This window comes from Pipra filicauda, unplaced genomic scaffold, assembly GCF_003945595.2.
Source record: "Pipra filicauda isolate LSUMZ 115617 unplaced genomic scaffold, ASM394559v2 scaffold321_size1097455_pilon, whole genome shotgun sequence".
NCBI lineage: Eukaryota > Metazoa > Chordata > Aves > Passeriformes > Pipridae > Pipra > Pipra filicauda.
The window spans coordinates 472,434-498,951 of NW_024104445.1; the positions used below are offsets into that span (position 1 = coordinate 472,434).

The 26,518-nt window shown below is 49.8% G+C and overlaps 1 protein-coding gene across 18 annotated transcripts in view; it reads left to right on the forward strand.

Annotated features, from left to right (window-relative positions):
* Positions 1 to 26,518, forward strand: part of CACNA1B (calcium voltage-gated channel subunit alpha1 B) — a 309,392-nt gene that overhangs the window by 110,657 nt on the left and 172,217 nt on the right. For all 18 annotated transcript variants that reach the window (XM_039383719.1, XM_039383720.1, XM_039383721.1 and 15 more), the window contains 2 exons: positions 1,090 to 1,242; positions 5,894 to 6,081. In XM_039383719.1, the coding sequence (XP_039239653.1) occupies positions 1,090 to 1,242; positions 5,894 to 6,081 (341 nt within the window). The remainder of the gene's footprint in view (positions 1 to 1,089; positions 1,243 to 5,893; positions 6,082 to 26,518) is intronic.

Sequence of the window (26,518 nt, forward strand, 5' to 3'; positions counted from 1 at the left end):
GCAGGAATTCAGGCTGAATTCCCACCCAGGAGGGGTCCTTGGCTAGGCTTGGGCAGGGTGACATTTGTTAACAGGATCTCTAAGAAGATGCTGCTGACTGTTCTTTCATGGACTTCTTGCCTGTGCAAGGTGTGGTAATGACAGTCTAAGGGTGACAGAGGAGCGAGGTGGCCCCTCAGAGCTGTGCCCCCAGCAGGACTTGTTCTCCCCCGTGGTGACGTGTCCTGACCCAGCACAATATTTTCCCACAATATTTGCTCTCAGGTTTTTAGGGATGCTGTGAAAACTGTGGCTTTCCCCCCCCTTGTAGCAGATGTACAAACCTGAGGTGCAATCACACACAACCACATTTACACTTTCCTTCTACCCCTGCAGTATTTTTCCCATCCAACAGACCTTCATCCCTTTTTTTCCTGCATGTCCCCATATTGACCTCAGCAGTGCTGTCCAAGGTGCCAAGACAAGGATGATCCTTCTTTCTCCTCCTCTTAGGACAGGCCACCAAGGCAGCTGCTGCTTATCACTGCAGGTTTTTTGTTGTGGGCATCTTTTTGCCATTATCTCTCCAGCCTCTCCCTTATCTCCCCTGGTTTTAATTGAAAATGAGTTTCAGTGCTGATGCAAAAGCTTTGGATGGACAGCCCTGGAGACAGGGATTGTTCCTCCAGGAGCAGCATGGTGGCTGTTCTGTGTGCTGTGGAGGGAGAGGCAGCTCCTGGTCAGCCCAGCACCCCTTGGGACAGGGGAACCAGAGCCATGCCCAGCTCTGCTGCTGCAGGACCTGCCCCGAGGACCTGGCTCAGCTCCAGGCTCAGTGTCCGGCTCAGGAAAAACCCTTTTTGGGTCTCTCATGCTTAAGAACCCTTTGAATCTGTCACCTGAAGAAAAGACACCACAAAAAGATAACTCCTGGTTGTCTCTCCTGCTCTTGAGCTCGTCGTGGCAGTGGCATCATTTTTATGACCCCCTGGGAAGAGCAGCATTGGTGGCACTGCCAATCCTAAATTTTCCCTCTCTCCTGCCTTCCCCCCCCCCAAGCCCTTGTTTTTTTTCCCTTCCCTCCCTGACATGTTCTCCTTGTCCCCCCAGGCCTGCAGGTTGTGCTCAAGTCCATCATGAAGGCCATGGTGCCCCTGCTGCAGATCGGGCTGCTCCTCTTCTTCGCCATCGTGATGTTTGCCATCATCGGGCTGGAGTTTTACATGGGCAAGTTCCACAAAACCTGCTTCTCCAACGAGACAGGTGAGCCTGGAGCTTCCCTCCCCTCTCAGTGTGGCATCAGGGTGCTCCTGGTTTCCTTCATCTCCTCAGGATCTTCCTATCCCGCTCTTATGTTGCTTTTCCTTCACCCTTTCCCACGTTCGCTGCGTTTTCTCGGCGTTTTCTCCCTCTTTAACACCAACTCCAAGAGTTAACAGGATTTTGTGCTCATCCTACATTCATTAGGACAGATTCTCCTCTCTGTTACACCCCCACAGCCCCCCTGGGCTGCTCTCAGTCTACACAAAAATCAGAAAAAGGTGCTTAGGGCCTCCTCTCATGGAAGAATTTTTTCACAGTAGAGATACAGAACCAAATTCCTGTTGTTTCAGCTTGTTGAAAAGTGGAGGGTTTTTTATTATTTATTTTATTATAAAAGCGGGGTTTTTAAAATTATTTATTTTATTATAAATTTTATTTTCATTTTATTATTTTTATTATTTTATTATTTTTATTTTAAATTTTATTATTTTATTATAAATTTTAATTTTTATTTTATTATTTTATTATTTTATTATTTTATTATTTTATTATTTTATTATTTTATTATTTTTATTTTTAATTTTATTATTTTATGATAATTTTTATTTTCATTTTATTAATTGTATTATTTTATTATTTTTATTTTTAAATTTTATTATTTTATTATAAAATTTAATTTTAATTTTATTATTTTTATTGTTTTATTAGTTTAATTTTTAAATTTTATTATTTTATTATTTGACAATATTTTTATTATTTTTAAATTATTTTTTAAATTATTTTTTCTTATTTAGTGCTGTCTGTTCACATTCTCATTGGGTTTAACTCAGTGAATGTTAAATTTCCTTGGAAGGTTTCTGGGGAATTTGCATGGGTATGAGAAAACTTTGGTGGGAAATAGTAAAAGATTGGAAAGACTGGGAGCAAATGAAAAATAAAAGAATAGGTGGAAGGTAAGAAGTCCTTTGATGGAGAAAGGATAAAAATAACTTTCAGAGAAGGACAAGGGACATTGGGCACTGAAGAGCAAATGATGTGTCTGCCTGTGATGGAGTGAGAAACCCCAGGAGATGGAGGAGGAGAAGAATGATTCCCAGAGTCCCTTGGCTGGGACCAGCTGCCAGCTCAAATCATGGAATGGTTTGGGTTGGAAGGGACCTTAAAGCTCATCCAGTTCCACCCCTGCCATGGGCAGGGACACCTTCCACCAGCCCAGGTTGCTCCAAGCCCTGTCCAACCTGGCCTTGGACACTTCCAGGGATGGGGCAGCCACAGCTTCTCTGAGAAACTGGGCTGTGCCCAGAAGAAAATATTGTTCTTGTTGTCAAACCATTGCATTTTAAGGTAAAATCGTCTGTCTTTAAAACACAATCCTGTATTTTCGGTGATTTTCACTAGTAGGTCTTAATATTAATTTATTTACAGGCATTCAGATGATAATAAAACAACATCCCTGCCAAGTCTCTGGGCACCCTCACAGAGCTTTCTAACAGCAACATGGAAACAGTGGAACACACGTGGTTCACACAGAGCTTTGGATGAGCTTCTACTCCTGTGGGATGTCAGGAAAACATTCCATAGGAACATGAGGAAGAATTTCCCCTGCTCGTGCAAAGCTCTCTGTAAACTGGAGGCAACGAGGATGGGGAAGGGCCTTGATTTGAAGCCGAGGGAGGACACTGAGGGCACTTGGGGTGTTCAGCTGGAGAAGAGGAGACTGAGGGGAGAGCTCAGGGCAGTTCCAGCTCCCTGGGGAGGGGCAGAGGAGGGGCAGGGACTGAGCTCTGCTCTGGGGGGACCAGGGACAGCACCCAGGGAATGGCTGGAGCTGTGCCAGGGCAGGCTCAGGTTGGATCTCAGGAAAAGGTTCTTCCCCCAGAGGCTGGTTGGCACTGCCCAGGCTCCCCAGGGCAGTGGGCACAGCCCCAAGGCTGCCAGAGCTCCAGGAGGGTTTGGACAACGCTCTCAGGGGTTGTTGGGTTGCCCTGTAAGTTGGACTGGATGATCCCTGTGGGTCCCTTCCATCTCAGCATATTCCATTCCATCCCTGCATCCCATCACCCGGCACCTCGGTGGGAGGACACGAATCAGCTTCCCTGAACCCCCTCCCCGGGGGTGGGGAAGGTGTCTGTGCACCCCCCTGTCCTGAAGGGCATCGAGCACCTCTGTCCCGAAGGGCTGCTTGATGTGGTTGGGTGAATTACGGGGATCCATCCCAGCTGCTGGGCGGGAAATGGTGTTTCTGGGAGGGAGATGCGGGGACGTTTCCTGGCGCTGCCGTCCCTGGAGCGGCAGAGCGGCCACAACCCATCAGCGGAGCCTTTTAAAACCTCATCAGCATCTCCAAAGAGGTGCATTAACGAGCCGCGGGCTCCGAGCGGGCCGGAGAGTGGAAATAGGAAGCTCATTAAAGAGACGGCTCTGCCAGAGGGGAGGAAATGCGAGGAGGAGGAGGAGGAGGAGGAGGAGTCGCTGGTGCTTGTGTCTGTTCCAAATCCCCAAAGTGAGCGAGCTCCCGGGATTTTTCCTGGAATTGGGAGCCGCATGAGAGGTACCAAGTGTCACCTCAGCGCATCACGAGGGGAACCAAGTGGAGGTGTCAGCAACGAGTGCTGCTCTAACCCTGCTGCGCCCGCAGCCCCGGGCGGGTCAGGAATGAACAGCAGCGAGGAGGGATGGTGGGGACCAAAATGGGGCAATTTGAGCTCTGCGGTGTGGAAATACAGCTTTATTGGAATGAAAATGGGTGAAAATCAGTGTTAGCTCAGCGGGTCAGAGCACGGTGCTGACAACACCCAGGTTGTGGGTTTGATCCCTGGTTGGGATCCCTTCAGAGCTGGACTCGATGATCCTTGTGAGCCCCTTCCAACTGAAAGATTCTGTGATGGCAGAGCATGTTCCAGTGGATACCTGACTTGTTTCTCTCTCCCTGCATCCTCCATTCTGTCCTGTTTTGCTGACACAGGATCGTTTTTAAGCAGCTGACCCAGCCCAAGTGCCCTGAAGCTGCTCCAAAAGAGAAGGGCATTGCATTTATTTCCCATTTTTCCTTGAGATTCCCCTTTTCTCTGCCTTGTCCAGCCACAGGGCCAGTCCTCTTCCCTTTTTTAAAAAAGAAAAACCCCCACCCAACCCTCTGTGAACTGAATTTTCACAGCATTACCTGGCAGCAAGAAGCCAAACCGAGATGAAACTGGATCCCCTTTTAATGCACCCTCACAAACGATCTGCACAAGCCAGATTTGGCATTTTCTTTTTGCAGCCTTCTCTCACTAAACCCTCGTGAAAGCCTGTGGTGACCCATATGGGAGCTGGAGCTTTGCCCTGCATCAAGGTGTTGAGTCAACAGGAAAGTGTGTCACATATAAATATATATATTTATATATATATATATACACACTCTTATCCTGGTCCACAGTGACAACCTTGTTTTCCTCCTGCAGCCTCTGCTCTGTGGAATGATTATTCCTAATTCTCGTTAGTGCTGCTCTTGTTTCCCCCCTGGTGAATTGGATTTTGTGCAGTTTGCTGCTCCATTACCATAATGTGTCACTTTAAAAACCCTTTAATGCTTCCCCAAATTGCATCTCTGTAAATAGGAATATTACTTAGCATGTTTGGTTACTCTGAAAACTCAGCACTTTAATTTTCCAGCCTGCTCTGGAGGGCTGGAACCCTTCAGGCCTCACCCTGGAAGGTGCTGAGCACCCTCCTGGCCATCCCTGGTGGTCCTTCACTGACAGATTCACCCACCTTTGCCTTCTCTGGGTGTGAAATGAAACCCGGCAGAGAAGCATCATCAACTGGATGCTTTCCTTGCCACATGGAGCAAAAATGGGGAGCTTACAGAGGGGCTGGAGCCCTCAGTCCACCTTTCAGGCTGCTGTGGTGGAACTCTCTTATGAGAAAAAGGGTCTAACATCTGTACCTGGACAGTTCTGGGGCTCTCCACAACCAGATCTTTCTTGATCCAGAACCTCCCCTTTAGCTTTAATGTTGTAGTGTCAATATTAACCCTTGGCTGTGCTGTAGGAGGACATTTGAATTATGTGCTCTCCCCAAGCCCTTGTTTTTTTACCACACTTTTGGGTTTTTTTGTGGTGTTTCTCATGTACAGCTGCTCCTACACTGTTTGCAGACCTCTTAAATGTGGTCAGCTGTCATAAACTGGGAATTCTTAGCAGTTTGGGAGCCTTTTCTGCCAGGTGACAAGTGCCAGGATGAGAGGAAACGGCCTCAAGTTGCACCATGTGGAGATTAGGGAAAATTTCTTCCCTGGAAGGGTGGTCAGGCATTGGAACAGGGAAGTGGTGGAGTGACCATCCCTGGAAGTGTTCAAAATCCTGTGGATGTGGCACCTGGGGACGTGGTTTGTGGTGAACGTGGTGCTGGTGCTGTGGTGACAGTTGGACATGAGGATCACAGAGGTCATTTCCATGATTCCATGACATGAGGTGGGGCAAACTATAAATTATGGGCACTCTGCTGCACCCTAAACCATCTCTTATACCACAGCAGCAGAGAAATGATTACATGGGCATGATGACTTTATAGTGGAAACCCAAGATGTGCCTGATGTCCCTGCAGTGCCGCAGGGAGGGTCCAGCTGCTTCCGTGGCTTCAGGTGGTAACTTTTCTCCCCTCTCTGCAGGTGATGAGGTGGGAGATTTCCCCTGTGGAGAGGAGCCCCCTGCCAGGCAGTGTGAGAGCGGGACCACCTGCAGGGAGTACTGGCAGGGGCCCAACTACGGCATCACCAACTTCGACAACATCCTCTTCGCTGTGCTCACCGTCTTCCAGTGCATCACCATGGAGGGATGGACAGACATCCTCTACAATGTGAGTCTGCTGCGGGGGCTGGAGGGCTCCTGGGATGCTGCTCTGCCTTGGGGCAGTCTGGGAAAGGTTGTTCTGGAAGGAAAAAGGGATTAAATTTGTGTATTTTCTCGTAGCACATCACCCTGCGTTTTAAGAGGATTGTTCCTGTTTTCCTGGGGGTTGCTCTGCAGGTGCTGTGAGAGCCTTTGAACCACCACCACAGCCTGTGGGGGTTTGAGGTCATGTCCAAAGAAGGGCAATGAGGCTGAGGAAGGGTGTGGAGCACAAGTGCTGTGAGGAGAGGCTGAGGGAGCTGGGGGGGCTCAGCCTGGACAGGAGGAGGCTCAGGGGAGACCTTCTCACTCTCTGCAACTCCCTGCCAGGAGGGGGGAGCCGGGGGGGGGTCGGGCTCTGCTGCCAGGAACCAGCAGCAGGACAAGAGGGCAGAGCCTGGAGCTGCCCCAGGGCAGGTTTAGGTTGGCCATTGGGCAGAAGTTGTTTGCAGAGAGAGGGATCAGCCCTTGGAATGGGCTGCCCAGGGAGGGGGTGGAGTCCCCGTCCCTGGAGGGGTTTGAGCAGAGCCTGGATGTGGCATCAGTGCCATGGTCTGGGTGACAAGGTGGGGTTGGGTCAAGGGTTGGACTCCATGATCTCAGAGGCCTTTTCCAACCCAACTGACTCTGTGATTCTGTGATTTGCTTTCCTGCAACATGTCTTGTGTCAGTGGGGTGTTGCCAAGTGTAGGAATTGCTGTGGCACTCCAAGGTGCTGCTGTGGGATGGGTGGGTGAGCAGGAGCAAGTTCTCACAATGTCCTGTAGTAAATCAGTTACCAAATTGCACAATACTGGGTGGCAAAACTAGTCACTCCTTAATATTTTGTACTTGGGGCTTTGCTCTCTTGAGAAAATCTCTTCCTCTCTTGGGTGTAGCCTTTGTGATCAAACTTTTAATTTCCATCAGTGAGCAGCATCAGCTGGACCCCAGCACCGAGAGCCAGGACTAGTTTGGGCAACTCCAACACAATTTCACGAAGCCCTACCACTCACCTTCGCACCTGGCATGACCCTGTTGGCTGTGAAGACCAGGCTGAATTTCCTCACAGGGGTCTCTGCTGGCTGTGCCTCCTTGGACAGTTTTTGTCAAAACCTTTTGGTTGCTCAAGTTTTCCTCTTTCCAGTTTCCCAGAGCAGGACAATCTCACCCAGTTAGCAACGACTGACTGACTCTGCTGCCTTTCAGGCAGTGCAATGCTCTTGTTTGAGCTGGTATTTTATGTAGGAAAATAACTAAAGTGGGCATTGCTAATGCCCTTCACCCATTCCAGTGGCAGGAGGATGGCAGTGTGTTCACTCTGCTTCATTACAGCCTCCAGACCCACGCTGGGCTCTTTCACAGCCCTTCCTGAGAGGGTTTTTGTAGCAAAAGGAAAGGATTTTCATCAACCACAGTAAATTGCAAGGTACAATTCTGCTGAGTTTGAAGCCAATACACCTGATTTATTACCTTCTCCACTCGTTGCTCAGCTACTCCATTTATTTCCAGTCTCAGACCACTTAGAGTGATCTCTAGAAGGGCCCATTTCCCCTCTCCCCATGCCCCCCCTCTCCCTGAAACTTCCGCACACCACCAGTTTCCCCCACTCTCATTCAGCATTCCTGCTCCTTCCTTCCAGTGCCAAGTGTTGTAAGAAAAGCCCATTAGCATCCTGCCTGAATTGATTAATCAATATGTGGTGTATTAGATCATCTTCTCCCAAACTGCCTCTTGTACCACGTGCAAAACCCAGAGCCTACTATTGGGGTATTGATTTTGGGGCTTGCTTTGGAACTCTTACAGTATCATCCCAGACACCCATTAATCTCACTGGGAACAGGTTCCTGGAGGAGCTGCTGTTGAGTGTTTGTTGTACATCACGTCTGAGACCCCAGGTTAGGTTTTGATGCGTGGTGGGTTCACTTCTCTGTCAGGTCTGAGGGTCTCTGGACGTTCTGCTTGTTGGGTGGGGGGTTGTTGTGCCACAAGGCCCCTCAGCTCATGTAAATGATGCCAGGAGCCACCTCTGCCCCCTGTCCCTTGGCCCTGAGTGCTGGGTCACCCCCTCCCTGGGCTGCCCTGCTTGCTGAGGACCTGCTTGTGCTTCTGCTGAGGGAATCTGTGGGTGGAGAAGATCACCCTGCTGAGCCCTCAATCCCTTCACAGCTTCAGTCACGGGCAGTTTTCTGGCCACTTGGCTTTTGTTTTGGTGTCTTCTGTGCCTACTCTGAGTTCACCAGATTTAAAAAGGAGACAAAAGCCCAAACCACGGGCTGCAGTGGCTGAAAACCCTCTGTGGGGGCTCGTGGTGGGTGCAGCTCTCAGACTGCAGGAGTAACAGAAATGCAGCTGGTCACAGAATCACAGGATCACACACTGCCTTGAGTTTGAAGCTTTAAGCCTGGGAGGGTCCAGGTCCACCCCTGCCATGAGCAGGGACACCTTCCACTAGCCCTGGTTGCTCCAAGCCCTGTCCAACCTGGCCTTGGACACTTCCAGGGATCCAGGGGCAGCCACAGCTTCTCTGGGCAACCTGTACCAGGGCCTCACTGCCCTCACAGCCAACAAGTCCTTCCCAATATCCCATCTATCCCTGCCCTCTGGCAGTGGGAAGCCATTCCCTGTGTCCTGTCCCTCTATTCCTTGTCCCCAGTCCCTCTCCAGCTCTCCTGGAGCCCCTTTAGGCCCTGGAAGGAGCTCTCAGGTCTCCCTGGAGCCTTCCTTTCTCCAGGTGAGAAGAGAAGGCTCCAGCTCTCCAGCTCTCCCAGCCTGGCTGAAGCCCTTGGAGCATCTCTGTGGCTTCCTCTGGACCCCCCATAGCAGATCCACATCTTTCTTGTGTTGGGGACCCCAGAGCTGGAGGCAGCTCTGCAGGGGGGTCTTACAAGGGCCTTCTCCTGACCCAGCCACTCCTCTGTGGATTCAATCCATCCATCCAGCACCAGACAGTTCAGCACCTGCACACTGGTGCTGCCTCAATCAGCCTGGTCCTTACTGGTCCCATCCTGGGTTGATATGGGAAGAAGCTGGAAGGTGTTGCCTCTTGCATCCAGAGCTCGAATGGTGGAGTGAGTGAATGTGTGTCAGGGTCCTTCTCCTTGGTTTGGGAGGACAGGGAGCAACCAGATGTTCAGGGTCAGACAGTGGGTGAGTGTCCCTTGTTCAGGGAGCTTTGATTCCCCATCTGGGATCTCCACTGCTGAGGAGAATGTTTTTTCCTCAGGAAGATTTTGCAGTGGTGGTGGAGCTCCTTTCCCTGCCAGCCCCAGCCCTTGGGGTCCTCGGGGAGAGCAGTGTTCCCCTGGTGCAGGAGACTCATCAGAGCTGTGCTGTGGACCTACTTTTCATGTTTTGCTTAATTAAGATTTGCAAAAGGCTGTGGGACCACGAGAGGCAAGATGTGGTCCATGTGAACTGTGATGATGCTTTAGGAATTAAAAAGGCTGGTGCTTTTTCTTCCAGTAACTAAGTAGAAAGCAGGGAAAATTGTGCAGGTCTGGTGCCTCCAACATAAGAAGGACATGGAAGTGTTGGAGCAAGTCCAGAGGAGGCCACAATGTTGATAAGGGGAGAGAGAACCTCCCCTATGGAGACAGGCTGGGAAAGTTGGGGCTGTTCAGCCTGGAGAGGAGAAGGTTGTGTGGAGACCTCACAGCACCTTCCAGGATCTGAAGGGGCCTTCAGGGAAGCCAGAGAAGGACTCTTCATCAGGAACTGGAGTGAAAGGACAAGGGGGAGAGGGTACAAACTGAAAGAGGGGATGTTCAGGTTAGATATAGGGAAGGAATTCTGTGAGGGTGGGGAGGCCCTGGCCCAGGTTGCCCAGAGAAGCTGTGGCTGCCCCTGGATCTCTGGAAGTGTCCAAGGCCAGGTTGGACGGGGCTCGGAGCAACCTGGGCTGGTGGAAGGTGTCCCTAGTGGAACAAGGTGAGCTTTAAAGTTCCTTCCAACCCAAACCATTCCATGACTGTGTGAGAGCTGCTGTTCCTCAGGCTCAGCAGGGCCCTTCCTTCCCCCATTCCCTGCTGTGCCCACGGGCCACACGGGTTCTGTTGGGGCAGATTTGTCACCCTCCTTGTGCCAACGCCCTCCCTTCCTGCTGTGAGAGCAGACAGCCCTGCCTGGGGGCCGTTCCTCAGGGCTGAAACCCCTGTGATGCCAGGCAGTCTGGGGCTCAGACCCAGCACAGGAATGGTGAGGTTACAACTTCCTCCTTAATGGGCCGTTCATTTCCTTCTGAAAAACTCCATTTGATTGATTGCTTTGCATCACCAGGGCTTTGTTATTGCTCCCTTCTTCCTGCTGCTCCATCGATTGGGGGATGTTCAGAAGAGTCAGGATTTTTAGTGGTGATGGCAGGGATCAGTCACAGGGTGAAACGTGCCTTTTAAATTCAGCATTAATCGAACTATTTCACCTGCTCTGTCCTGAAAGCAGATTTGGGACTGAAAAAGCTGGTTTGTGGTGGCATCAGGCAGACTGAAGAGTTTGGTGCCAAGTGATGCTCAGGAAAATGGGAGCTTGGCCTTGGGTGGGATGGTCTGGGCTCAGGTCTGTCCAGAGCAAGCACTTTATTGGAAAGGGTTATTTAGTCATTTCCAAAGGATTGAGGTGACTTTCTGTGTGGTCCAGAGACAGCCTTCCTACAGTTCTAGAGAGACTTTAGCACAGGCTTTGCACTGAACAATCTACCTTGCAAATATCCATGTTCTTCTCCTGTGATAAATTGAGGAATTAGGAGGGCAAGCAGAAAGCAAGTTGACAAATCTCAGCCCATTTTCTCCTTGCTGATCCACTCTTTGTTCTTACAGAGAATTTCCTTTTAATTGGGGCCAATGAAAGCTTTCCAGCAAGACTTTGTCTGGAGGGTGATTTATGCTTGAAGCAAAAAAGGCTGAATCAGCAGGTTGGGGGAAATGCTTTAATAATAAGCCCAGAAAAGGCCTTCCTGCATCAGCAGCACAAAAGCACTGGAACAATTCCTCCAAACAAGACATTTCTGGGAGCTGTGGCCTGTTTGTGCTCACAGTCAAGGAGCAACAGGTGATTTAGGAAAAGTGGTGATGGGGAGGAACCTTTTCTCCAGCAAGTGGAGTGCATTTACCTCCTGCAATTCAGGGCTTCAGTGTGATCTGAAGTAGAGAAACTAAACTGTTTTCCTCAGTGTGGGAGGACTCAGTGTCACAGCTCAGTGTTCTGAGCAGCACTTCAGTCTAATCCAGTGCACACAGAGCAGAGATCCCTCAAGTACAGGCTGAGCATCTTCTGGATCATGAAATTAGGGAAAAATTTAGGGACCACCTGTGGGCTGCAATGCTACTGGAGTACCACACGTCCTAGAGTGGCAAACCTGATCTCTGCAGCAGGGATTAGGCTGGTCCCAGGCAGGTCCAGGGACAGGAGTTGTGTCTCCCCACAGTGTGGACCAGCCTGTGGGAAAAATCCCTCTTTTAAATGTAGAAAGACGGCAGAAACTCAAGGAACAAAGAAACAAGGAAGCATTTATTCAGCGCGCCGGGTCTTCCTCTCACCGGGTTTTTTCCCGGGGAAAAAGACCTTTTGGGTTTAAATCTTTTACATTTTATAGTTTCACAAAATCCCACCCTTTTCCAGATTAGTTTGATATATTCATTTTTTGCCAAAAAAGGTTTCTTTTCTCTGAAAAAGAGGCTCTCCCTTTCTTCCGGTTGGCTGCGAGGTGTCCGCTGTCAAAGATGATGGGTCTTCCCTTGTTCTTAGCCCAAAGAGAGAAAAGAGCCCCTGTGTACAAAATAGGCCCCAAAAGATTTTAATTTTTAGGAACTTTTGTATCTCCCTTATCTGGCCGATACTCAAGTCCAATTTTTGGAACTTGGATATCTCACAACTTCACGATGTGCCTATATAAAAAAATTGTATTTTTATTTCTCAGAAGCCCCTGCCATGGTTGGTGCCCCATCCCCACCCTGGTGTGCTGTGGGTGCTGGGGGACACTTTGAGGGTGAAATAAGTGGTACCTGGTGATCAGACTGTCTCCTGGGACTATTAAATTTATTCCCCATTTCCCACAAAGTGTTTCAATATGCCAAGTGTTTCTCAGCATGCTTTGAGCACGGCTCTCTGCACTCTGTAACCTGTGGCTGCTGGAGCTGGAGGATGCTGAGGGAGGACGTTCCCAGTGATGGATTCCAAGCTCTTGGCAAACTAAGGGGTAGAATCTGGGTATAAAAAACCAGAGGCTGAGTACTGGGGACAAAGAGGTGGGAGGAAATGATGTAGCTGCTGGGCAAGAGAAGTTGTGATGCCCTGTGCTCTGTGTCCAGATCTTCCTCCAGATCTGGTTTTCAAATGAAACAGTGGGATTTCAGGTCATCTCGTTTACCTCTCAGTGTTTGTGAATGACAGTGATTCATCTATTGCTAATATGGTCTATCTGGGGCTGTGAAACCTTTTCAAGAGGCAATAGTACAACTCCTTGTTCCCTTTCCTGTGCAGTAATTCTCAGTTTGGACCATGCAAGACCACTATTGTCCATGGTGAAACACTCTCCTGTTTGCAAAGTGAGAAAAGCCCGACAAGCTTTGTGCCTGACCACAGATTCTCCAATTAAGATAATTATTTTACTATGCTAAGTGGATGCATTAATTACAAAGCCTGTCAGTGGAGAGGGGACAGCTGGTGGCCTTACTGAGGTACTCCCTCCTAGTCACTGTGAAACTTATAACTCTCCACATATATGGGAGAGGAATCACATTTTCTGTGCTGTTTTGCTTCTGTGGTTGCTTTAAAAATGTCCTTTCCGTGAGATGCCTTGATAACTTTGCTCCTTTTAATAAATGTTGTGTAGCAAAGAATCACAGGATACCCTGAGTAGGTAGACCCTGGTGTAGACCTGTGGCTGTGGTGAGCTTGGAGTGCTTTCCACGGTCTGCTCAGTGGTTTGGGAAGATGTTGGAGCTCCTTGCTGTGGTCCCTGCACAAGTTTGATCCTTACACCTTTTGATCTCCATGAGGTGCAGCCCTGCCTTTGACGTGGAGGTGCTCTGAGCTCCCAAGGAGCTGAGGAGGGTGTTTGTGCTCCCAGTCCTCCCTCAGAAAACCAGGAGGCAAACCTGATTCGTCTCAGCTTGGCAGAAATGTTGGTGTTGACTTTCAAAGAGCAGGGGTTTCACCTTTTATCTTTTCTCCACAGGAGTTCAAAGCTACGGGGTGGAATTTGCTTTGCAAAGTAGGGGCTCCTTGCAGGAAAGGAGAAATGTCAGAGTGTGCACTCACTGGCTTTTGATATTAATGGCAAGAGATTTTTCATGTTTCTTCTGTTTTCTACTGACAAATATTAGTGTCCAGTGGGTATTTCAAGACCATGGACTGGACCTAACCTAATATGTCTGTAAGTAGGAATGAACAGTTCAAACAAAATATAAGTCTACCTTAAATTGGACGCCAGCTAGAACTTTACCCTCACTGAATTATAACAGTTTATGATTCACTTGGTATTTTTCATTCCCCTTTGTGTCTTTGAATTTCTTTATTCCTACAAAGATAAAGGAAGGAAAGGCTGGGATATGATTGTTCCATTTCCAGCCCAAGACAGAGATGGTTTTGTGGGTGAGATGGTGGCTGTGTTGGGGTTCGTAGGGGCAGGAGAGGACCTGTTTGTACCAGAGCTCACACATGTCTTTCTGGGGGTATTCCATAGAATCACAGACTTTTCTGACTTGGAAAGGGACCTTAAAGATCATCCAGTCCCACCCCCTGCCATGGGCAGGGACACCTTCAACTATATCAGGGTGCTCCAAGCCCCATCCAACCTGGCCTTGGCCACTTCCAGGGCTGGGGCAGCCACAGCTTCTCTGGGCAACCTGTGGCAGAGAAAGATTTATTTATGAAGATCAAACCACTGACACTCAATTTTCATCAGCCACAGCTGAGAGTTGAGGAATCCAAGGTGCTGCTCCTCAGGAGGAACTGGGATGTGACTGGCACTGGTTACCTGGACTGTGAGGTGGTTTCTTGAGCAAAACCCTGCAGGGAGGTTGTGCAAAGGTGCAGGTTGGATGTGCAACAGAAAGCAGAAGGGAAATAAATAACATAAAGCAGCATCCTCTCACCTCAGAGACTTGGGTTAAGGTTCCTCTTTGCTCCTTGTCTGCTTGTGGGATTCCTCCTGGGCTTAGGAGCCTCCACACTTTCAAGTACCTCTGAAACCTGCTTCAAGGTGCCTTAAATGTCTTTTTGCTCCTGATGGTGGTTTCCTGAGGGGTTGTGCACTTGGCTTTCCTGATGTGTGACTGTCACACCTGCTTGGGGGCAGCAGTAAACGGAGCAGCAGAGCCTGTGGGACTCTGAGGGTGGCATTGAAATGGCTCTTCTCTCCTAAAACACCTAAAGTGCTGCTTCCTGCCCCCTGTTAGAAACCACCTGAAGCCAGTCCACTAAAGCACGAGCCCATAATTGCTAGAAAGTGAGATGGATGGGGATAAATGTTTTGTTTGCAGTTTATTTGTGTGCCCTGGGGCTGGCACAGCAGTCTTGGTGGCTGAGGGGGTTTAGGGTGGGTTCAGTCTCTGTGTGTGTATCAGCTCTCCTTGTTCTGATTTAACAGGGAAAATGAGCACAAGGAAAGCTTTTGTTTTGCCACTCTGAATCACACAGACACATTCCTGCAGTGGTTCCTTGTCACTGCCTTCTCTGTGGTGCCCAAGGTGAATGTGGGGTGTCAGGAGCCAGGGCTGGCACTGATCAGTGCTGGCAAAGCAGACCAGGGGCTGATGCCACACTTGGCAAGGGCAGCACAGGAACGAGGGTGCTCTGCTTTTCCCTTGGGCTTTCTGGTAGTGTTGCCTGAGCTGAGATGCTCTCTAGGACACAGCTGGTGGCCTCAAGGTTGAGCAGGGTCTTCAAAGAGGTTCTTCCTGTTGGAGATCCTGTTGCTTCTCCCCGTTGGAGATCACAGAATCACAGAATTCCCTGAGCTGGAAGGGACCCACAAGGATATTGGGTCCAACTCCTGCCCAGATATGGAGTAAACCCCAGAAAGGGCAAGGAAAGAAAAATACTCCCTTCTAGTCACTGTGAAACTTATAACTCTCCACAAATATGGGAGAGGAATTACATTTTCTGTGCTGTTTTGCTTCTGTGATTGCTTTAAAAATGTCCTTTCCATAAGAGGCCTTGATAACATTGCTCCTTTTAATAAATGTTGTGTAGTAAAGAATCACAGGATACCCTGAGTAGGAAAGGACCTCCAAGGGTCACCCAGTCCAACCCCTGGCCCTGCACAGACACCCCAACAATCCCACCCTGGCCCTCAGAGCGTTGTCCAAACCCTTCTGGAGCTCTGGCAGCCTTGGTGCTGTGCCCACTGCCCTGGGGAGCCTGGGCAGTGCCAACCACCCTCTGGGGGAAGAACCTTTTCCCAAAATCCAGCCTAACCCTGCCCTGACACAGCTCCAGCCCTTCCCTGGGTCCTGTCCCTGCTCAAAGGGAGCAGAGCTCAGAGCTGCCCCTCCTCTGTCCCTGTGAGGAATTTGCAGCTCCCAGTGAGTCTCCCCTCAGTCTCCTCCTCTCCAGCTGAACAACACAAGTGCCTTCAGCCACTCCAGGCCCTTCCCCATCTCTGTGTCCCTCCTTTGGACACTCTCCAGCAGCTTCAGATCTTTCCTATGAAGATGGAGCCGGGGGCTCTGTCCCCTCTGGGGGAGTTCAGATGCAGCCAGCAGTGCCCACAGGGCTGGGGAGAAACGTGCCCCCGTGGTCTTGCCCACAGCAAAGGACCTGTTGTGATTTCTCAGCTTCTCAGAGCCAAGAGCCCCCAACATCTGTGCCCAGCTGGGCCAGGCTGCCAGTGTAACATTCCCCACGCCCTGATTTAGGGAGAGGTTGCCCTTGGGGACCTGATGCTCGGCAGTGCTGAGCTCCTCTTGTCACTGTGCATTTGCTCCTGGAAATGCTCTGGGTGCCCCGGGGAGCTGCCTGGCAGCAGGTGCTGGGTGACAGGGCCAGCCCAGCATGTGTCACCCGCTGCTGCTGGGATGGAGAGGGGAGCTGAGCTCCTGTGCTGGAACTGTGCTTCCTCTCTCTCCCTGCAGCTTCTTAAAGCAGAGAAAATCCCCTGGTGTGTTCGGTGTTCACGGCACTCCCTGTTGAGTCAGGGGGATTTTTATTTGTTAATAAGAACCAGGCATCTTCTCTGGGCACAGGAAGGATAATTCTAAGTCTCTTGCTTCTGCTGAGGGGTTAAATGTTGATTTCTTGCATTTCAGTATCACCAATCACCTCCAGGAAAGGCACTGAGAGCCCGGAGCAGCTTTGAGTGCAGGGTTGGTGTTGTGGGTGAGAGTGGAAGGTTTAGATAAAATTTATTTAAAAAGCCATTGAGCCACGAGGTGCAAAAAGGACTCCCTTGCTTCCTAAACTCCTTCTCAGCCAGGAGCTTAGGTGTGGCTGAATCCAACCTTAGCCTTGGATTGTGTCAATGGTTTAAATTTAAGGAATTACAGAGATGTGATTGAACTACTTCTGTCCTGCACGTTGTAATGATTGGCAAAATGAGAATATTTATACAAAATGAATCATTTATTCTTACAAATGATCAGACAAAAGATCTTAATCAGAATTATTTACTACAAAATATAAAAGCTAAAACTACTAGTAGCGTAGTATAAGATAGGGCAGTGCACTATGTTGAAGCAATTATTGAAACAATTACATTAAAGCTGGCAAAAAGAAATAATTATTAAGTAGAGATTTGATGTAACTCACTAGGTCCTGAATTGTTGGTGTGTAGACCTTTTTCCAGGTGGTTATAGAGGTGTGGATTCCACCCATGTTTCCTGCTGGTTTGAAGCTTCCTCCTTCCCATTATGTTGTTAGGACACGAACTTTCCTGAAGTGGAAGGGAGGGTTGTTATTACGTAGAAAAATGAGTCTATTTAGGTCAAAGTCCATTCATTTGGGTTATCACTTGTGTGTGACAGGCATCAAATTCTCAGCCCCTCTCAAGTTCCAGAAGTTCTTGAATAAACAGCCTCCCCTACCACCCACGGGGAGCTGTCAGGCAGAAACCCAGTGCTGTGAAAATATCCAAACTTTCCATGTCTCAGAACCCTCCCTGGAGCTCCGTGTCCAATCTGTCCTGCTGGGCTGGATTTCTCAGCTCCCGTTTCCCCAGGGAGAAGCCTCACACCTGGCTCTGGAGTGTCATACCTGCTACTAATGAGAGCTGCTCAGACATTTATAATCCAGCAGTAAAATCGGTGTTTTCATCGACAGATTTGTAGTTCAGCTGGAAAATCCCTCATAGACACTGAACAAGCAGCACAAGCTCCTCCTGCCCAGCTGAGCTGCTCTGTTGGCCCCTGTGAGGGAAAAGCACGTGGAGACTGGAGGGATCTGTCCAACTGATGGATCCTGTGTGAGCTGATCAGGACAACAATCCTACCCCAGTCGAAACTCTGCCTTGGCTGATATCCATTATTCATGCTCTCCTCCTGGATTTTGGAGGGCTGGAGGGCCTGTTTGCCAAAGGGCTGAATTCCCAGGTCTTTCAGGGATGCAGTGTTGCTGCGTGGCAGGCTTTGCATAACTCCTCAGCTGGAAGGTTTTGCAGAAGTCCACAGGCATTGTAATAGGAAATGTGGAACGTGCCTCAGGCTAAAATGGCTTTGAAATATTTAGATGCCAAGAGGGGTGTGATGGAGGTCTCTGACCATGCCTGGGCCTCCATCTGTCTGCAAACACAGACTGTCTGACCCTGTGCCCACGTGGACATTCTCTCTGAGGCAAACAGGACTGAGCCTGTTCAGCCCTGGCTGAGCAAATTACCCTGCTCAGAAAAGCACTCGAGCAGATGTGGAAAGAGTTGAAGTGCCTCCCTGAACCTTCTGGGTTTTATTTGATGTCCCAGGGAAGATATATTCAAACTGACTGTGGGGTGGCCACCTCCAGGTTTAACAGGAGACATTTAAGATATACAGCAGGAGAGTGACATCTATCATACAAACTTCAAGAGCCCCTTCAGCAGAGCAATTGCTCCCTGAAAAGGGCTGGAATCTCTCCAAACAGCAGCACAATCACCAGGGCTTGTCAGGGAGTGAGAACTCCAGCTGAAGGAATTCCCTCCTAGCACTGAGGCTACAAGCAGCCCTCCACAAGCCCCACAATTGCTTGCCCACCCAGGATGGAAAAGGCAGCTGTGCTTTCAGGAACAAGCCATCCTGCTCCTTCCCTGGCTGCTGCACGTGGGGCTGGAGGGGAGGCAGTGACAGGGGCTTCCTAAGAAAACCAAAAAGGGAGGCCTTGTTTGCTTTGCAGTTCCTGCAGCAGCCCCAAATCCCTGTGGTTTGGTGCTCTGACAGAAGGGGCTGGTGCTGGGGGGGCTCTGGGAGAAGGTTTTTGCTCTTTATCTACAGCCCACATGCCCTGGGCACAGGGGAGGGACAAAGGCTGGGAGGGGGATGATGTGGGTGGGCTGGGGTGGGTGGGGGGATCCAGGGCAGCTCTGGGGGTGCTGGGCTGAGGGAACTCTACAGATGGGCATTGTCAGGGCTGGGTTTGTGCCGTGGCAGCAGCAGAGGAGAGAGAGAACAGTCTCTGGGGTGCAGGTCACCGTGGGCAGCCTGGTGTGTGCCACAACGAGGTGTGAGTTGAAGCTGCTCGTGGGCAGAAGGTGCCACCATCCTCCTTTGTCAGCCCCCAGGGTCAGCACTGGGGACATTCCAGCCCTCCTGTTTCTTTTTACAGAACCACACACTGGTGAAGATCATCTCATTCCACCCTGGGACACCTTCCACTCTCCCAGGTTGCTCCAAGCTCTGTCCAACCTGGCCTGGAATGTTCCAGGGATGGGGCAGCCACCACCTCTCAGACAACCTTCAAGTTGTTTTCCCTCCAACTGATAAAATTCCTGGCACTACAGAGACTTTCAAATAGGAAATTTTTAATCCATGGGTTTTTTTTCCTGCAACATTTTTATTCTTTCTCGTGTCCTGTGTGCCCCTGGAAGTGTCCAAGGCCAGGTTGGACAGGGCTTGGAGCAACCTGGGCTAGTGGAAGGTGTCCCTGCCCATGGCAGGGAGGTTGGGAAGGAGATGATCCTTCAAATTCTTTCAACCTAAACTATTCTATGATTCTAAAATCCAGCAAATGCTCTGCAAATCCCTTGCAGGAGGAAAATTGCCCCATAACTGTGGAAAGCAATTCATCACAACAAACCAGTTCCCAGGTTATTCCCTCCCAGCGAAGCCTCTTGGAATACAGAGCAGAGCAGCTCTGAGCTGGTCTCTTTATTTTCTACAGACTTGATGAATTTACGCTGTAATAAATATTTTCACACTTAAATTTGGAATTTCACAGCAGTTTTCATTTAAATTTGGAACAACCTGGCAAGGCTTGTGATTAGGAAAAGTCTTTTTTCTGATCTTTTTTTTTTTCTTTCCTGTCACAGACAGTCCTTTTCCATTTAAAATGTCTTCAGAAAACCTTGTGAAACCTCTTTAGATGGAGCCAAGAGGTTCGTGACCAACTGGTTTTTGTTCTGTTTTGTCTGAAGTAGGAAAATGGTCGGGGATAAAACAGCTTTGGACTCTTGTTCTGAGTGGGGTTTGCTTTGAAAAAGGGCTGTTGGACCTGGGGGGCTTTGCTGTGCTCCAGAGTCTGTGGGACCGAGCTCTGAGCTCATTCTGTGAGCTGGAGATGTACCTACAAGGATATTTACTGCTTACAATTAACTTATAAAAACTTATGCTTATAATTAAACTTACAATTAAGAGGAGAAACTGTACTGCTGGAGGAATAGTTTCAATAGAAGACAGAATGAGAAGGTGGCCAAACCTAAATAGATCAATACTCTGCTCAATCCTCACCCTCTGCTGCAGAATGCAGGTGGGTAAGAGCCTGTTGTTAGGATTTTATATGATGGAATTGAGATTTTAATTAATTAAACCAGTTTTCTGCTTTGAATACTCCTTGGCAAGCTTTTGCTGGTGAAGTTTTGAGGGAAAAGAAGAAAGAAGAATCAGGCAGGATCCAGGTCTGCATTTCAGATGATGAGGAAGCCTGTGCATTATTCTTAGGACTGTCACTAAATGTAATGATTTTGGGCATGGGCCCAAAATTCCCTCTGTTCAGAGTCAGAAAACAGTGGAGTCCTGGGTTGTTGGAGTGTTCTGGGAATGGCTCCATGTGACTGGCCCTGTGCTGCTGACTGAGGGGCTGCAGCCCCAGCGACTGCTGAGTGGGAGGAAAAGTTTATCCTGCACCTACTCACTAGACCAGCAAAACTCTGCTTTGGTCTGAAAAGCACATGATCCACGAGCAACCAGAGTGAGCAGAGCTCTGAATGTGTGTGTCTGTGTTATAAATGTACAGAAGGGGGAATATTTAGGGACACCTTTGGCTCTTCACCAGCTGGTCACTCGTGGTGTCCCCAGGGCTCAGTGTTGGGCCCAGTCCTGTTTAATGTCTTTATGGAGGATCTGGATGAGGGGATTGAGTCCCATCAGTAAATTTGTAGGTGACACAGAATTGGGGGTGTGTGTTGATCTGCTGGAAGGCAGGAGGGCTCTGCAGAGGGACCTGGACAGGCTGGACCCATGGGCTGAATCCAATGGGATGAGGTTCAACCAGGCCAAGTGCCAGGCCCTGCACTGTGACCACAACAACCCCCTGCAGCCCCACGGGCTGGGACAGAGTGGGGGGACAGGACCAGGCAGGAAGGGACCTGGGGGCTCTGACTGACAGCAGCTGAACATGAGCCAGAGTGTGCCCAGGGGGGCAAGAGGGCCAATGGATCCTGGCCTGGCTCAGGAACAGTGTGGCAGCAGGAGCAGGGAGGGGATTCTGCCCCTGTGCTGGGCACTGGGGAGGCCACCCCTGGAGTGCTGTGCCCAGTTGTGGCCCCTCAGCTCAGGAAGGACATGGAGGGGCTGGAGCAGGTCCAGAGAAGGGCAACGAGGCTGGGGAAGGGTGTGGAGCACAAGTGCTGTGAGGAGAGGCTGAGGGAGCTGGGGGGGCTCAGCCTGGACAGGAGGAGGCTCAGGGGAGACCTTCTCACTCTCTGCAACTCCCTGCCAGGAGGGGGGACCTGGGGGGGTCGGGCTCTGCTGCCAGGAACCAGCAACAGGACAAGAGGGCAGAGCCTTGAGCTGCCCCAGGGCAGGTTTAGGTTGGCCATTGGGCAGAAGTTGTTTGCAGAGAGAGGGATCAGCCCTTGGAATGGGCTGCCCAGGGAGGGGGGGGAGTCCCTGTCCCTGGAGGGGTTTGAGCAGAGCCTGGATGTGGCATCAGTGCCATGGTCTGGGTGACAAGGTGGGGTTGGGTCACAGGTTGGACTCGATGATCTCAGAGGTCTTTTCCAACCTGGTTGATTCTGGGACTCAGTGAAGGACAGCAGGTCCCTGAAGCCCTGTTGGTTGGCTTTGTGTTATAAGAAAAGCACATTAGGAGAGCACTGAATTTATTCTCAGTGCAACTTGACTTCCAGATGAGTTTTCCCAGGCAAGGAACGACGTGGGAAACACTCTTGCTGGCCAAGAATTGAAAATTTAGCAGCAGACCCTGTTTTTCAAGGTGCAACCCTTCCTCCAACAGCACAACCCACCCCCAAGAGCCTCTGAGCTCACCTTGTGTGGGCAGCTGGCAGTGCTTTGTCCCTGCTCTCAGAAAACACAAGTCTCAGAGAAAAGAAACTGAGAAACTCTGTGTGCTCAGAGAAGAGAAACCTGAAGACTGCGAGGCACCAGTGAATCAGGGAATATCTTGGGTTTTGGGATGAATTGGCTGCCCCTGGAGCATCTTGACTTGAGTCACACTGAGGTGAAATCTCTTGGTTCTACCTCTGTGGCTTTTAGGTTTGTGGTGAGTGTTGAAGAAAGGCAGGGAAGGTTTAACCTTTGTTAGACATTTGAGGACATTGGGGTAAGTGAGTCTGGCTTGGTGTGGGTGCCCCCCTGGCACTGCTGGGTCACCTGTGACCATTAGCAAGGCAGTGCCTTGGTCTGTTGTCCCAGATAAGGAATTTAAACCCAACAAAAGGCTTTGGGGTGCAGGTAACCCATGGGACGGGTTGGGTGCAAAGTTGCAGCTTTGCTTGGTCACTGTGCCATTAACTGTGTGACCTTGCAGAAGGGGCTCAAATGTGTAAAATGCATCTTCATGGAATCTGGGAATGGTTTGGGTTTAAAGGGATCTGAAAGATCACCTCACTCCAGCTCCCTGAGATGGGCAGGGACACCTTCCACTAGACCAGGTCGCTCAGAGTTCCATCCAGCCTGGACTTAAAACCTTCCTTATCTTCCAGACAACTCCAACCTGGACTGAAACCTTCCTTATCTTCCAGGCAGCTCCAATGCCATAACTGTGGGGTTCAGAGAGGGGCTGCTCAGGTGTTTTCTGGGGTAATTCTTCCCCTTGGGCACCTCCACCCCAGTTCTGACCTTCCTTATTGTTAACGTGCATTACATCGTTCCCAACACCGAGTTTACATTCATTATTCAAGTCCACAGCTGTTTAAAAATAAAAGATAGGGGAGGAGAAAATACAAAAGAAAGCCCCAAACCATTAAAAACCAGGTAGAGTCCCTTGGCCAGCCTGTTATTTTTGCCAGGGAAAGAGCTTTGCCAGTGCCAGGCAGGCACACTCATGAATAAAGCAGCTGAGTGAATCCACATGGGCTGGGGAGAGAATGAATTTTTTATCAAGAAGCCCTGTTAGCATATTTACTATTGATTTATTGGATGGAGGCATAAAACATCAGCACTTTTGCTTTTTTCATTCTCCCCAGCTCTGTAAGGGGAGAAACAAAGGGAAGGATTTGCTTCTATTGAAACTTGGCTGAATTAACATTATTACTGCATGTCGTGGTGGTAGTTAAAGCTGCTCATACACAGCCAGTGGCATTGTAGCAAAATTAAAATGCTGCCAGTTTCAAGGATTTTACCGAGAGTCTTCTGGTATTTGGGATGGTTTTTTATGCATTTGGATGTTTTCCTCTGAAAGCCCAGCTTTGGATTTGTGTGCTCCAGAGAATTTTAGCTCCTTTCTACTCCTCTCTGGGACTTTCTGACTCCTGTCACTGGAAATAAAAGGGGGAAAATTTGAGTCCTAAAGGGCTGGGATATCTCAGGTGTGTGTGGGCTGAAGGGAAGAGTGGAACAGCTCAAAGCCCTTCTGGGAGGAGAGAGGAGCTTCTCAGGAATAATGGTTGGAGTGGAAATGTGCTGGGAGTCTGGAGTCCTTCTTCCCAGAGAGTTCAGCCTGAGCAGGTGCAAAGCCAGGACTTAGGCCAGGGTTTGATGTGCAGAGGCCACTGGGCTCTCTGCAGGCTCTTCCTACAACTGCTGACCCTCAAGACAACCGGTACCCCATCCCAAGGGGCCCCCAGCAAACCCCTCCTCTGCCATGAGATCTTTGCTGGTGTCCAAAACCCACCTGGGACCAGCCAAAAGGCACGGGAGGCACAGTTAGAACCTGCTCCAGGGGCAGAGCAGGACATCTCCAGTCTCAAATTGTCACCTGGACCTTGCATGGACCTCAAGGCTCCCAGGGAGTTTGTCCATCCCATGACCAGACATGGAAAGCTCCAGCTAGGGAGTTTTCCTCAAAGGATTCATAAGCAGATAAAACCACAAGAAAGGGTGTTTTAACCTGGCTCTAAATTCCCCTGTGGCTGTGCTGGCACTGCTGGGGGTGCCAGCAATCTTCTGGGGGCTGCAGCAGAGCCAGGACAGAGCCCTCAGGTGCTTGAAGCCAACAGGTACAGGTTGTCCTTTGGCATCCAGCTGTGACCTGGGCACTCCTGCTGAGCACAGGCATCAGGCTGCAGGGTGGGTAATGGAGCAGAGTGCCATGGAAGAGGCTGGAAGGGTGTTTTTAGGGGTTTAGGTCAGGCTTAGCATGGTGGGGGCATCCTGATCCAAGCACCAGGGCAGGGGGTGGAGGCAGACTGTTGGGTTGGGGCTCTTCCATTGTAACTCAGCCCCTTTACACACCTGCTCTGAGCACCCTGATCCCACTGATCCCAGAGGGAAGGATGCTCCAGGTGGGCACCTGAACCTCAATCCAGCCCCATCTCACTGGACCCAGTTTGGAGTGACCACCAATGTCATGAGCCCATTCTGGTTCTATCCCTCCCACACACGAGCACACGAGGCTGGGGCTCTGTCACCTCCCTCCCTGGGATGGTCCAACCCCTGGGAATCCATGGGAAATGGGCCTCTGCCAGCTGGATTTGGCTCCCAAAGGTCAGTGGCTGCTGTGTCACCTCAGAGCTGAGCACCAGGGGCTCTCTGCAAATGGACTGGGACCTCTCACAGTCAGGGACCAAAGTCACTGGGCTGACTCTGGGCCAAGGCTCTGTTTAAACTGGAACTGGAAAGAAAAAGAAAAGGCTTTTTTTTTTTTTTTGCAGATTCTGATATTTTGTGTGAACCAGCACATCGAGCCAGGACTTGAGAGATGGCAATTCTCTTGCTGCTCTGATGGAGGCTGTGACCCCATTTCCCCTTCTGTAAAGCTGGGGACAACAACAGAAACCTCCTCACCTCACCACCTTGGTGGTGCTTCTGGGTGAAAAAGGCTACATAAGACTTAAAAGATGTAAAACTTTAAAAAAAATATTGGTTTTCTCTCCTGTTTTCAGTTGAGTTCAAGAATCCCAGACTGATTTGGACTGGGAGGGACCTTAGAGTTCATGCAGTTCAACCCCCTGTCATGGGCAGGGACACCTTCCACCAGCCCAGTTTGCTCCAACCCCAAATCCAACCTGGCCTTGGACACTTCCAGGGATCCAGGGGCAGCCACAGCTTCTCTGGGCAACCTGTGCCAGGGCCTCCCCACCCTCCCAGGGAAGGATTCCTTCCTAATATCCCATCTAAACCTGCTGTCTGAAGTTCATATGAAGCCTGGGAGCCTCATTCTCCATCTGTGAAAGCACTTTGACCTTTCCAAAGTGACACTTTGGGATATTACAGCGATGGGGACTGTGCAGCATCCCGGAGAATTGACTGGTTTCAATGTCATTGGAGGGTGGGAATACTTTGTGACCAGGGCAGGTCATCACTGACCCCACAGATTGAACTTGGAGTGGCTTTTCTCAGCAAATTTGGGTGTTCTGCCCTTAACCCTCCTCGTGCAAGGTCTGTGTGTCTCTGATGAAGAGCCCAGCAGGGGTTATTTAGTGCCCAGTGAAAATATGCTGGGTGAGGCAGGGCTTGCCCTGTGCTCCTTGTACAGGCTTTGGATAGTTTGGATTTTATTCTTGGTAATTTCTGTGCTCACCTAAACATAAGAATAGAAATAAATCAACCATAAATAGTGTCTCTAATTAACAGAAATAGCGAGGAGTGAGTTGTGAAAAATCAGAGGGAGGGTAAAGAGAGTTCATCTCTTGAAGGCAGCTGAGAGTTTCCCTCGATGCAAAAGCACTTATCTAAAGGAATATTACCCTTTAATTGCCCCAAATAAGTCAGGCTCTGCCTTTGATTAGATTCAAGTGAGTAAACTCTAGGTGTACCATACATTTTGATTAAAAACATAGTAAGGAGATAATGGTCTGTGGTGTTTCAGCTTTGGCTGTATCTGTCAAATTATATCTCTGCTTTATTGATCCCCACTCTGCAAACATTTATGTTTAGCCCCTTAATTGTTAGTCTTGCACATTAAAGGACAATGTAAAGTGGTGGCAGAATTTCTTATTGGGAGACCTGGGGAAATATCTACTCCTTTTAAAAGTGGCTGAAAGAAAAAGCAGGTGAAAGCAGCAGAATGGCTCCCTGTTCAGAGGCACAGGGAGTTGTTTTGTTGCTCTGTTGGTAATAAAATGGAGTAACTCTGGGTCTCAAAGGGTTCCTGAGAGCCCAAAGCAGCATCTTTGCACAGCCAGGGAAGCCCAGCTGGGGATCTGCCTGCAGGACCAGCCTGGATCCTGTGGGATTTGTCACTCAGGTTGGTGCTGCCTCATGGTGGGATGGTCTGTGACTTCACTTTTTTGTAAATGCTGCCCTTAAGGTCTCACTGGAAGCTCCAAAGTGAAAGGAAAAGCTCCCACAAAGGCATTTTGGCGCTGGCAGAGGAGCTCTGGTCCTGCAGCAGCAAGAAGCTCCAGCAACACAAGAATCATGGGATGGTTTGGGTTGGAAGGGGCCTTAAAGCTCATCCCATCCCACTCCTGCCATGGGCAGGGACACCTTCCACTAGCCCAGGGTTGCTCCAAGCCCCATCCAACCTGGCCTTGGACACTTCCAGGGATGGGGATGCTCATCTTGGGGCATCCAGGCACGTGGGCAAGGGCCAGGGCTGCAGAGAGGAAGGTGAAAGGTGCCAGCAGAGCATCCCTGGTCTCTGCAGCACAGCGCAAGCAGCTGCTTTCAAGTGGATTGTTTCCAAACATATCTTGAAATGAATTAATAATTAGACACAGCTGCCATCTTGTCAGCACAGGGAGC